The sequence below is a fragment of the Aethalodelphis obliquidens genome, unplaced genomic scaffold, assembly GCF_003676395.1.
Source record: "Aethalodelphis obliquidens isolate GAN/ISIS:26980383/991018 unplaced genomic scaffold, ASM367639v1 scaffold21, whole genome shotgun sequence".
Lineage (NCBI taxonomy): Eukaryota > Metazoa > Chordata > Mammalia > Artiodactyla > Delphinidae > Aethalodelphis > Aethalodelphis obliquidens.
The window spans coordinates 16,914,067-16,927,671 of NW_020837965.1; the positions used below are offsets into that span (position 1 = coordinate 16,914,067).

The 13,605-nt window shown below is 50.2% G+C and overlaps 1 protein-coding gene across 2 annotated transcripts in view; it reads left to right on the forward strand.

Moving 5' to 3' along the window:
- SLC24A4 (solute carrier family 24 member 4) overlaps positions 1-12,780 on the forward strand; it is a 175,004-nt gene extending 162,224 nt beyond the window's left edge. For both annotated transcript variants that reach the window (XM_027120392.1, XM_027120393.1), the window contains exons 14-17: positions 2,037-2,151; positions 6,377-6,489; positions 6,915-6,980; positions 8,105-12,780. In XM_027120392.1, the coding sequence (XP_026976193.1) occupies positions 2,037-2,151; positions 6,377-6,489; positions 6,915-6,980; positions 8,105-8,257 (447 nt within the window). In that variant the 3' untranslated portion in view covers positions 8,258-12,780. The remainder of the gene's footprint in view (positions 1-2,036; positions 2,152-6,376; positions 6,490-6,914; positions 6,981-8,104) is intronic.
- The last annotated feature ends 825 nt before the right edge of the window (positions 12,781-13,605 follow it).

Genomic DNA, 13,605 nt, shown 5'->3' on the forward strand with positions numbered 1-13,605 from the left:
AGGTCAGGCAGATAGTCAGCGCAGCTCTGGACTCGCCTCTGCTTCCCTTTCTGAAGCCCAAGCATCAGGAGGGCTCCGAGAGCCCAGGGCTGGAGTCCAAGGCAAAGCCACACTCACGTAGCATCTCTGGTCCTGAACATTGGAGCGTGTACGCACACACACGAAACCTTCCTTCTGTCCTTCCAGCCTCCGGCTTCTTAGCCATGTAGTTCAGTAATTTAAGAAAAAATAAAGGAAGCATCCCCAGTATTGCCACAGCCCGGGCAGTCTTGTGGAGACCTCCTTCATGGCCAGCATGGGTTAAGCATTGATGGATCGAACAGCTGTGTGGTTTTGGTGTCCTCAGTGTCTCTCTTCTTTCACAGCCCAGGGCAGGCCAGTCACCGCACCTGGTGATGCTGAGCTGAGCACTGTTTTGAGGGTAGAGCATCTTCAAACCCATCTGCAAAGCTTTGTCCTAGGAGGGATATCATTTTAGTCCATGAGCTCTGACTACATGCCAGGGCTGAGCTTTGCCCTTAGAAAGCACACTTGATCTGGGTCTGATCACCCTAATTTTCTCTGCCCCCATAGATTGCAAGACGAGTGATTGAAAGAGAAAGGAAACATACACCTATGAATGTCTTGCACAGACCAGGCACTGTCACCTCATATTTTCTCACTTAATCCTCATTTAAAAGTCCATTTTACAGATGAGGGAGCTGAGGCTCAGAGAACCAAACCAGCTTATCCTAAGTCACCCAACCACTTGCTGGGATTGGAGCCATCAGCCAAGAGGCGAACAACCCTAAGAGATGCCACTGTTCCCGTTTTCTAGATGGGGAGGTGAGCCAGGACTAGTGGGCATTCTGAATGGGGTCCAAGTACTTTCTAGGGCTTTCCATCTGGCTGCTGCTCAGGGCCCAACCACCTCCCAAGTGTCAGGCCTTTATCAGAGGACTGTGTGACCATGCCTCAAGGTCCTTAAAAGCCTGCGAATCCTTTGATCCAACAGGTCTATTTCTTGGAACTTATGCTAAGGATATAGTAAGATGAGATCCCAGAGAAGTTCACACAAGACAGCATGACGGCGAGGTTGGAGCGCAGGCTTCAGAGTTGGAAAGACTTGGCCTGGGATCCCTGCTCTACTGCTCACCGGCTTCATGCCCACCAGCATGTAACTTAACCTCTCCGATCCTCATTTCCCTGGGCATAATAACAGTGCCTCTCTCACCAGTGGGTGGTGAATAATAAAGAGTACCTGAGATTGTGAAAGTGAAACACCTGGAGAGGATCTGGTACACAGTAGGTGCTCATTAAATGTTACTCGTTACCATACAGTGATATTGTAAGAGCAAAACCAGAAACCACTTCCATATTCACCAGTGACGGGTTGGTGAAAACTTTAAAGCCATGCAATGGAATCCATGCATCAGTTTAAAATAATGTTATAGATGAGTATTTGAGTTGGAAAGATATTCACAATGTATTATTACGTGTAATAAATAGCTGCAAAATATAGGTCGGTGCTATAATCTGATTTTATTTTTTGTCTAATATACACACCAAAAAGAAGGTCAAGGTATATTCTAAAGCCGGGGTTTTCACATGTGATTCCCAGACCAGCAGCCTCAGGGTCCCAACCACCTGGGAACTTGTTAGGAATGCAGATTCCTGGGCTTCACCCCAGACCGCCTGAATCAGAAACTCTGGGGGTGGGACCTGGAAATCTTACTTTAACCAGCTCACCAGAGAATTTCCTACATGTTCAAATTTGAGAATCATGGGCTGATGCAAAGGGTTAATAGTGATTGTCTGAGGGTATTGAGAAATGGTAGGTGATTTTTACTTTATTTTCTAAACTTTTTAAAACAGTAAACACGTATTACGTAATCTGGAAAAAAGAACACGCAAAAGATGGTTTTAAAATAAAACCGTATTCCAGGTTTTTCTATTGGATATAGCAGTACTGTGTGTAAGTTAAAAACACTCAGATATAAGCACATTTTCCAGGGCTGCTCCTCTGTGAGTTGATATTTCCCCCGACTCTTCTGCAGGTGACTATTATTGGATACACCCTTGGAATCCCTGATGTCATCATGGGCATTACTTTCCTTGCAGCAGGCACAAGCGTTCCAGACTGCATGGCCAGCTTGATTGTGACGAGACAAGGTATGGATCACGCCTCAGCCCTGACGGCAGTCAGCATCACCATGCGGGCCCCTACCCCCAGCCCGAGTTACAGTTCGTGGCTCTCATGACTTGGCAGTCGTTACATCCTGCTATGAAGGAAACTGTGACAACAGGGAAGCATCATGTATTAGATTCCATCCATGGAGAGAGTACTACCAAGATCAACTCCTCCAGACCTCTAGAAGCATTTGTGTGGAGTTGTATAAAAATGGACTTGTTCTGGGAGTTCCCTGGTGGCCTAGTGGTTAGGGTTCCAGGCTTTCACTGCTGGAACTGAGACCCCATGAGCTGCGCCACGTGGCCAAAGAAAGAAAAAAAAAAGGATGAACTTGTTCCGGCATCACCAATGTGAGATTGAGCAGAGCTGGAGCCCAGACTTTTTTTTTTTTTTTTTTTTTTTTGCAGTACGCTGGCCTCTCACTGTTATGGTCTCTCCCGTTGCGGAGCACAGGCTCCGGACGTGCAGGCTCAGCGGCCATGGCTCATGGGCCGGACTCTCAACCACTGCGCCACCAGGGAAGCCCGAGCCCAGACTTTTTATAGCAAATGCAATAGTAATGAGAAATGTTCTGATCCTGGGAAAGCCAAGCAGGGGTATCCTGTATCTCCAACTATTTTCCAATTTTCCTTCAGAATTCTAGACCTTATGTAACGTTATGGTTTGCTTGGCGGTTTTTCTTTGGAGCTAAGTGCCATGGGGTAAGCAAGGTGAGGAATACCGGTATGCTCTTTGATGGCAGAACAAAAGAGCTGTAAAGAGCCAGCCTTCCTTTACCACTCCCTTTCTACCCGTGAGATAGCGTCCAAGCCCGGACCGCCACAGATCGTCCTCTGTAGATGGAAATTTGAAAGTATGGGGGGCAGGATGGGCGAATAATGGAGTGGAATCTCAGAGGAGACAGGAGAGGAGAGCAGTGTCCGGAGAGAAACTTGGTTTGGAAAGAAGGAAAACGTTTTATTTCTTCGAGATAAAAGAAAGGGTTGATTAGTTGGTCAGTCAGTCCTGAGAAAACACGAATTGAGGGGAAGGGAAGGGTGGGGGTATGTGTGGCAGTAGGCTGGAGCCCTTGTGGAGAATGGGGACAGTTGGGGACAGCAGCTGAAGGGTTTGGAATTGAATTGAGTGACCTTTGAGGTGAGTGTATTCATTTCCCAGGGCTGTCATAACAAAAGTACCCCAACTGGGTGGCTTAAAACAACAGAAATGGATTCTCTCACAGTTCTGGAGCATAGAAGTCCAAAATCAAGATGGCGGCAGGACCATACTCTCTCTGAAGGTTCTAGGGAGGATCCTTCCTTGTTCTCTCCCAGCTTTGGGTGGTTGCCAGGAATCCTTGGCTTGTGGCTGCATCCGTCCAGTCTCTGCCTGTGTCTTCCTGTGGTATAATTCCCTCTGTGTGTGTTTGTCCAAACTTCCTGCTTCTTATAAGGACACCAGTCATTGGATTAGGTCCCACCCTAGTTTATTATGACCTCATTTTAACTGGATCACATCTGCAAAGACTTTATTTGCAAATAAGGTCCCATTCACAGGTTTCGGGTGGACACGAGGGCTGGGCACTATTCAACCCAGTACAATGAGTAAAAGGAAAGCCGATGAGTGCCTAGGGCCTGGCCGATGTTCAGTGACGTGAATTTGGGAGGGATTCCGGCATGAATTTGAAGTCATACCAGCTCCAAGAGCACACGGATGAGAGATCACAAGTTCATCCAGAGCTGGGGTTGGCTGGGTGGACACAATGGAAGGTCGAGGAGGCAAAAGAATGTCCCATGTAAACAGCTGGCCTTGGAGTCCAAGCTAGTGGGTTGGGGGTGGGGGTCATGATACTAGAAGATTCAGGGCTTGGAGGGGAGGGTCCCAATGAGGTCAACGGGGCTCTGTAGGAACAAGGACAGGTGGGGACATCATCTCAGAGTGGCTCCTGTGAGATGCAGAACGCAGAAACAGGAGGGGTGAGGCGGGGGCGGGAGTGTATAGTTGTCGTGAGGGTGATGCTGACGTGATTGGAAGAGGGTCCAGCAGACCAGGTTAAAGCCTGGACAGATTCTTTATGGCAGGGGATACAGAAACCTCTGTTCGGAGTCCATCACACAAGGCAGGAGCCGTGCGGTGAGCTCTAACACAGAGGCTCTGCATCCTGGGCTCCCTGAAGGCTCGCAGCCCAGAGTGTGGTCCAGGCCGGCAGCATCAGCTTGAGAGAAATGCAGACTCTCAGGCCCCGTCCCAGCCCCACTGAATCAGAGTATGCTTTTTTTTAACTAATTTTTATAACTTTATTTCTTTTTATTTTAATTTATTTATTTTAATTTTGGCTGCGTTGGGTCCTCATTGCTGCGCACGGGCTTTCTTTTAGTTGCAGCGAGGGGGGCTACTCTTCGGTGCGGTGCATGGGCTTCTCATTGCGATGGCTTCTCTTTTTGCGGAGCACGGGCTCTAGGCGCGCGGGCTTCAGTAGTTGTGGCTTGTGGGGTCTAGAGTGCAGCTCGTGGGCTCTAGTTGTGGCACACGGGCTTAGTTGCTCTGCGGCATGTGGGATCTTCCCGGCCCAGGGCTCGAACCCGTGTCCCCTGCATTGGCAGGAGGATTCTTAACCACTGTGCCGCCAGGGAAGCCCCCAGAGTCTGCTTTTTAGCAAGACCCCCAGTGAGTCGTGTGCTCTTAAAGTTTGAGAAGTGCTGCCGTAAGATTCCTCAGAGGGCAGTGCCTGCGCTGAGCAGTCAGTCTAACCTGAGACGCTCTCCTCTCTCTTCTCCCAAACCTGGGCATCCTTGTGCCTCCTGACCCATCCCGCGAGTGCCTGCCTCCTCACCAGGGGCAACTAGCTGGTCCAAAACAGCTGCTGCTCATTCCTGTTTCACAAAATCCTGGGAGACTGGAAGGCAGGTTTCCCAGAGGTACTGCCCCCTGATAGGACTCAGCTGCTGAGGTTTTGAAGGCACTCAGATCAGTGCCCAGACAGGCAGGGAGGGAGCTGTGAGGCCGTTGAGGGAGGCATTGTGTCCTGGAGGTCAGCGGATGACAGCAACAGGGCGGGAGGAAGTGGCCTGGCTATACTAGGGGGCCAGGAGGTCAGATGGAGGTGAGGCAGTCGTCCGGATGCTCTTCTGAGTCTCTGCGAGCTTCTCAGCGACCGAGGCAACTTTATGGGCACAGGCCTGTGTGTTTCAGGCTTGTTCATTGCATGGACGTTTGTTTGTGGCCAGATTATGACAGTCGTGTCCATTTAGGGCTAAGGGGCCAGGTGAAAACAGGTTCAGCCCGTGTGAGTCTTATTTGTAAAAGTTTGTTTACTAACTTCTGATACCTCTCAAATTATTAAGTTCCTAAGTCTGTGTGGCTTTCATGAGACTGGACAGTGGGGCAGGAGAGGGAAGGTGGGGATACAGTCCCTCACCTCTAAGATGCTTCTAGTCTGGTTGGGGGGAAAGAGTTCACTCTTGGGAGACCACCCAGGCATAAAACCTGATGCCCTGTCGTCTGGGTCAAGGTCGTGGTGCCACCACCTGGGTCACAAGTATGCATTGAGGATGAGGCCCCTTCCCTCCCAGAGCACCTGGGAGGCTCAAATAAGAAGCACATAGTGGGTCCTCCCAAAACACCGGCTGACACCCCTGGCAGGAGGAATAATGAAGGGCTCTGGATTAGTTTCCTAGGTCAGCCGTAACTACCACAAACTGGGAGACAGGAAAACAGAAACTGACTGTCCCACAGTCTTAGAGGTCAGAAGTCCGAGATCAGGGTGTCAGAAGAGTTGGTTCTTTCTGTCTGTTCAGGCCTCTCTCCTTGGCTTGCGGATGGCTGTCTTCATGTTCAGATGGAGCGCTGCCTGTGTGCATGCCTGTGCCCTAACGTCCCCTCTCAATGAAGACACCAGTCATATTGGATGAGGATCCACCCTAAGGACCTCATTTTAACTTGATTACCCCGGAAAGACCCTGTCTCCAGATAAGGTCACATTCTGAGGTATTGGGGGTTAGGACCCCAACATATGAATCTTGGGGGGTCACAATTCAACCCACTACAGGGCTCACATGTAAGACTTCATGAAGGGAGTGGATCTCAGTCCTCATTAAAAGGTTTTAGAAATGTGGGGTCCATGAGGAAGGAATTCCTTTCTAAGGAATAGCACTGATGGAAATGGGAAGGAACAGGGGTTTCCAGCGACCTGCGCTTAATGCATGACATGTCGATTGTCCCCTGCAGGCCTTGGTGACATGGCGGTCTCTAACACCATAGGAAGCAACGTGTTTGACATCCTCGTGGGACTCGGCGTACCGTGGGGGCTGCAGACCATGGTTATTAATTATGGATCCACGGTAAGTTCGTCTCGCTTCCTTAGTGAGATGACGCCACGCGCTTTACAGGGAGTGATAGTGGTGTCGGCCCTGTGCCAGCCAAGGGCTGCAGGGGATGCACTGCCCCCTTCTCCTTGGCACGCTGGCAGCCACTTTGTGCAAAGGCGTCCCGAGCAGCCTGGGCAGTGCCTGCAAGAGGCAGCCTGTGTGTGCCCTGCACTCACGGGTGCTTCGGCCCCGTGTCTCTGCCCGCCGGCACGCCTCTCCCCTCCTAGTTCATTTCCTCAGATGAGCAGAGACCTGGATCCATGGCCACGTGCTCACCGTGAACACCCACCTGTGGCTTCCAGATAAGGGAGGGGATGAGCCCGAGCACACTGGGCTTCCAGAACGGATGGGGGCCTGAACAGCCCAGAGGTTCAGGGCACGTGTGTTTGTTTTTCCAGGTGAAGATCAACAGCCGGGGTCTGGTCTACTCCGTGGTGTTGCTGCTGGGCTCCGTCGCTCTCACCGTGAGTTTTTGCAATTCCAGAATAGAAGCCTCACACGTACATCGTTTCCTCTGATTGTGCACAGTCTCTGAATCCCCTCCCCCTTCCCCTTGGCAGTGAGGGGTAAAGCAGTAAAAACATAGAAATTCACAGATACCCCCAGAAACACTTTCTGCCAAGAATGTTGGCACCAAACACTGCACTTTTCCCTGAGCCACTAAGAAGTCCCTAGAGGAAGTGAGTTACGTTTCCTCTCTTCTTGCTGCCCGGTCTGTCTCCTCTCACTAGTGCCAACAGGAGACAAGTCCTCCCTCAGCCCATCTGAGCTGACAGGGGGACCTGATGGTCAGGTCTCAGGGCTGGCACACCGTGATACTGAGGTCTCCTCACTCCACAGGCCCCAAACTGTGCTAACTCTACCTCTGCTTACTTTATTCCATCCTTACAAGCACCTGGTGATATTCTACTCTGCAGAAGTAAGCAAGGCTCAGGGGTTAAGTAACTTGCCCAAGGTCACAGGGATAGGAAATGACCAAGCTGGGATTTGAACCCACACTGGTCTGTCTCTAAGGACCCATGGCATTGCTCTGATGAGGTAACTCTGATCCAACCCTTAGGAGGCCTCAATTCAGGGATAAGAACAAAGACTGTAAAAGGATAGGTGGGCAAGTCTGGAAAGAACATAGAAAGAGGATGTGCTCCAACCCCGTCTCTCTCACACACACACACGTGGTCCAGGCAGAAGTTTGCCAGACGTGGGCCAGCGGGAGCCTTGGAAGTTTTGCTGAAGAAGGCTGAGGATGCCAAGTTCTGAAGCAAAGGGAAGACCCAGTGAAAGTCCCTGGTTGTCACTAAAGAAGGCCCGGGAGGGATCCCCAGGAAGTGGTGCACGTGCCCCGGCAGAGCTGGTGCCCTGAGGCCAGCTGCTGTGTGTGCCTGGAGTCTGCACCCTTTCATTAGACAAGCATAAAGCCTGCAGGGCTCATTCTGATCAAACCAAGGATCTACCGGCAGCACCCCTCCGCTCTTGCCCACCTTTTGCAGAAAGTTCTGGGGTTCATCGTCCGTGTGTAGTTTTCCAATAAAAGTACCTTTTGTAGTATTTCTCTGCCCCCAAGCCCAACACTCACACCCTCTCCTTCCAGGTCCTCGGCATCCATCTGAACAAATGGAGGCTGGACCGGAAGCTGGGGATCTACGTGCTGGTTCTCTACGCCATCTTCTTGTGCTTCTCCATAATGATAGAGTTTAACGTCTTTACCTTTGTCAACTTGCCGATGTGCCGAGAAGACGATTAAAACGTAGCCACTGCCCCCCCACCCGGGAGCTCTTCTGGACGCTCTGGCGCTGGCGTCCTCCTTCTCCTCCCCTCCCCCACCACGAGTCTCTCCTGCATCGGCAGCCACCGCCTGCTCTTTCATGCACAGGAAGGAAGAGCCATCGTGGTCTTTGTGTGGTCACGGGCCAGGCTGCTGGGCCTCCTCCGCCTGGGAGTTCTGCCCCCCAAAAGGCAAGATTCAGGGGCCGCTGTTTGAGCAGCTTCACAGCCCCCTGAGCCACCAGCCATAGGGACGTGGCATGTGTCTCCTCTTTTGGACACTTGGATCACGAGGACTTCTGTGTGCTGGTTGTCCTTCTGTCGCACTGCGGCCTTGGAAATGAGGCGGGCGGTGAACACAGGGTCTCCTGTGGCAATGCAGAATAGGAGTGTTGTTCTCAAGGGTCCCCTCTGGGCCAGAGAGTGTGGGCTCCTTGGGCAGCGTGTGCTACTAAGAGCCTCTGAATCCTGCCGGAGGCACTTACGGTTTGTTGGGAGTTTGGGGCTGTGACGGCAAGCACTCCAACCCTTTTTCTGAAAAAATTGCAAGAATGGAAACAGTTGTTCACAGCAGAAGAGAGAAAACGAGTGAATATTCTTATCACTTTCATTGATGCATTCAGAGAACGAGCAATGAAACATTAAAAATAAAATGTTAGCTATACATCTTCATACTTGAAAAATATCATTCCGTACAAAGAACCTTGATGGGGACCAAAAAGGTAATGCTTATGGAAAACAAATCCTATGTATATCGTGTTGCACTGACACTAAGATGTTTGGTTTGGAACATAGAAAAGAGCGGAAGACTAACATCTAAACGGGTGCTAACTCAGAGACACGGTGGAGATGGTAGTTTACAGCCATTCATTCCAGACTTCCTGTGGCATGGGACGCACTGTCAGTTTGGGTTTGTCATTCCTTGTTAATGCTCTGCTCTCAAAACCACCCTGTTCAAAGGCCCAATTGTTTATATGCCCAACAAATTTCATAGCCTGCTGAACTGGAATGCGTGTGCCGGAAGTAATGGTTACTGACAAGAAGAGAGATTTCCTGAAAAACCACCAGTTGCTCTCTGCTGAGCTGGAGGCGAGTATGAAAACCGTAACTTGGAATTTTTTAGAGCTAAGGTTGTTGAACCTTATAGTTTGCTCCACAGGAAAGGCCAAAGATGGGAGGTTGATTCAAAAATAGATAGAAACATATTAAACAATTTTGACTGCTTCATAGCTCTCAAATATATATTAAAAAGATTTACGAACACAAACCATTCCTGGTTTCTAAAAAGAAAGCACAATTCATTTTATATAGAGGTGTTCTTTTTTTATTTTTTTAACGTTTCTATTGCAAAAGGCTATCAGATTTGATGCACTTTTAATATTGGGCTGTTTTGCACAGAGGACTGTATGGGAATGCCCCATGATGCTGTGAGGAAAAGAGGCTTTTCGTGATTCACCAGTAATCAGTCATGGGTGATGAGTGTAAATCCAACAGCTTATTCTTTCCTCAGACACAGAGGTTGTGACCCGCAGTGGAATTTGTGGCTGTGCTCTTTGGGGCCTCCTGAATTTCAGAAGGAGGACGGGTTCAAGCTTACGTCCCTAAAATTCCCTTAGCGCGGGCCTAAGACATGACAACTCCATCACCAGGCTTCTCTTCTGCATCCTCATCAGTGTTAAGACTTCTCTTTTCGTTTCTCTACTTAGATACTCAGTGGTCTTCTGGTTGAGGAGAGCGATTTTCCTAAGAAATTAGCTAAGTGGGAGGCCAGGGAGCCCGTTGGTTCATCAGTATAAATGTCTAGATGCAGAGGGTTTCAGAGCCCTCAGGACCGCTCTGTGCCCTCATAAAATAGCAGCCTGGTCATCTCCATCTTCTCCATCTAACAGACTCATCCAGGTTTCAAACTGTGTCTGTCTCTGTTTGGCGTCTCAAAACTGCCCTGTGACGTAAGTAGGGATTACTGTCCCCGTTTAACAGGAAATGTAGTCTTGGAGAGGTCAGGTGACTCTAGGTCAATGGCTAGTAAGTAGCAGAACAGGGACCAAGCTCCAGACCGCCACCTGGCTGAGCCAGTCCAGTGTGTGGCCATCCTTGGTGGGGCAAGTGTGCCTATGTCCTTGTCCTTGGGGTCGGTTGCTCCTTATTGTTTGGGTCAAAACTTCTTCAAGTTTCTAATTGACATCTGGGTGCTCCAGCTCACATCCTAATATTTATCTCCAACCTGTGTCCCTATTATTTTCCAATAAAGACAAAAAAATATTTTTAGCCACAACAAGGCACAGGCTACACGGTCCCTGATGACATCCTGCTGGTGTTCAATTCTTTGAATCCTCGTGTAGCTTTCAGAGAACACATCCTAATCACCCACCTCTTCCTCAGCAGAACCCATTTGAGATTATAAATATGCTGCAGTTGCAGTTTGAGACAAAAAATAGTGTTTCTAGCGTGTAGAGCAGTCCTCCTGGCTAATTCTCTTATGACGTTAATGTGCCAATGTAACTTCCTTAAAGGATCTATATATTTATTGTATCTAGGAAACTATATATACACTGTAGGTGCAGAATTCTCTTTTTTAACTAGATATTTTTCCATCTCAAGTTTAAAGAGTTGCTTGATTAATTAGGCCTTCATTTTAAAATACTGCTTTCATCACTGCACAGGATTACTTCCTTTATTTTATCCGAAGCTAGTTAGCAGAAGGTAAAGTTACTCTGCTACAAAAATAGGCAATCTGAAAAATAAACTTAGCTCTTCGAATTGGGGGCAGAAAATGAACCACTGCCCTCAGATAGAAAACGTCTATAAAAGCAGGAGCTGGTGGTTCCTGTCCATTTCTGGTTTGGAATTTACCTTCGCCAGCCCAAGCATAGTCAGGGGGGAAGGGGTGCAGTGTCTTGAGAACGCAGCCCTGGAGGAAGGTTCTGGGTCGGCTGCAGTGAGAGACTACTGTTAAGGGCAGGTCAGGGGCATCCCACCCCCATCCTTCCTGTAACCCACAGCTGCTGGCCTCTGTGTTTGTCTTCCGCGTGCACCGGTCTTGTGAGTTTTCACCTGTTCATTACCTGCTCCCCCACCCCTCGTGCCGCCTATTAAGGCTGTTTCTTGCTTCTCCTCGTCAATCTTCTGCCTTTACAGACCCAAGCAGCTGAAAAGGCATAACCCCCGGGGAGCCAGCTGAAACCAGATGGGCGTGCCCACCACTCCAGGGCAGCCCTGCAGACCCCGACCAAAGACCCCTTCTGGGCTGCCCAGGGTCTAGGTCCCAAGGGAAGAAACTGCCCCCTCTTCCCTTTTGACGAGGATTTGCAAGGCAAGTAGCATCAGCAGGAGACCAGCCCTCAGGGAACACCAGACTCCACAAACAGGCTGGGAATCCAGGAAGGGTGTGGGCAGCCTCTTTGGCTGACACCCTTCTTTCCTCCGGGCATTTCCCCTCCCTGAGCCCTAGGGCCCCTCCCTCTCCTTAAGGTGGGTGTGGACAGAATCGAGAGGGACTGGGAGAGGGTCACTTCCTTGCCTTCTTCCCCAGGTGTGAAATGGGCTAGCGGGGTCAAGGTCTGGAGCAGGGCAGGAGAGAAGCAGAGAGCCTCCAGCTCGGGCTGGCCCCTGTGAGCTCGTGGCCCTCCCGTCCGCCCTGATGCTGAGTGGGCCCTTAGGCCTGGGGTTGGCCTCTCACACGCCACCCTTTCCTTCTCTGGTAAGCCCTGTTCCTCCCCTGGCAGGGAAAAGATGGTTGTACAGGTATGTGACAGGCTCTCAGCAGATGCTTGTTGCTTGAATAAACAAAGAACTTGCCTGTTAGGGTGAAAATCTTCAGGAGGTGGTTCCCGAGTCCTGTGATTTAAATATTCCCAGGTCCCTCTAATGCCCTCTGGACATCATTTCTGTGTGAGTCTTGGGGCGGTTAGCAGATGCGCCCAGGGCCCCTGAGATGGGCCACAGCTCAGCAACTTCGTCACCACGTGGTGCTCAGTGAAACTTCCAGAAATTTTTGAAAACGCTCTCTGGGCAGCTCTTGGGTGGCAGGAAGTCCATCATCCCCCATCCATCCCTGGACCCAATGTGGTGCCCCTGGCCCCTGCCCTTTCTATGTGGATTCACCCAGAGCATCCGGGCACCCCGCCAGCTGTTAGCCCTTACTCTCTGCAGCTGGTCACATGAGCCCTTCAAGTGCGAAGATGCTCACAGGGCCTTCTGGAAGCATACAGAAGGGGCCCCTCCAGCACTGGGTCAGTCTCCCCCACTGTGTCTGTCATGGGGGTGATAGAACAGGAGGGTCTTTGTACGGGCCCATCCTACAAGGCAAGACACAGGTGGGACGCAGATTTCGTTACCTGGCTCGTGTAGGGCCCCTTTGCCTTGCTGCAGAGACCTGTTCCCCCAAGGGCAGTCCACAACAGTATTTTTGGCCGTGTTGGGTCTTCGTTGCGGTGTGCAGGCTTCTCATTGTGGTGGCTTCTCTTGTTGCAGAGCACAGGCTCAGACGCGTGGGCTTCAGTAGTCGTGGCTCATGGGCTCAGTATTTGTGGCTCGCGGGCTTAGTCGCTCCACGGCATGTGGGATCTTCCTGGACCAGGGATCGAACCCATACCCCCTGCATTGGCAGGTGGATTCTTAACCACTGCGCCACCAGGGAAGTCCCGTAACGGTACAGATTTTTAAAAGGCTGTTGCATTTGCTTCTTAATAGGGAATACTAAATTGGGACACTAGCTTAGTATGTGCTTAACTTCAAACCTCTTAGCCAATGGGGTCAGTATTCAAAGTCACACGCTACCCAATCTCAAGGAAATCGTACCTGCATGAAATGGGGAGAAGGAGTGCTTTTCTCCCATCCTGCCACCCAGAAGGAGCTATGTTTTCCATCACAACAGGGAAGCCAGCTGGATTGTATTAGAGCTTTGATTATTTTATGGGGATTTTTAAAAGTTCTCACTTTTCAATGACAAATGGCTCCCCAGTTCCCTTGGTCTCTGCTAAATCCTCACACACTGCTGGGGGCCAGGGGCGTGCTTGGTGTCATCTTTTACCTGCGTGCTTCTAAGGCTTTCCATCACCTCTTATGGTGCCAGTGTCTGGTCATCAAGGTGGCGTGTCCTCCGCACACTTCGTAGCAGGGGTTGAGAACATATCCTCTTCTAGTCTGGGAAAACATCTGCTTCCTGAACACCCTGATACAGAACCAGGGCCATGGGAGGTGGCTCTGACAGTTAGAAATGCCCACTGTACCCATGTGAAAGTCACGTCCTTGCTTGTGTGGTTTTTCCATCGTTAGATTTATGGGCCTGGGATGGGCTGCTTCTTGGTTAAAAGCCCTATGACACAC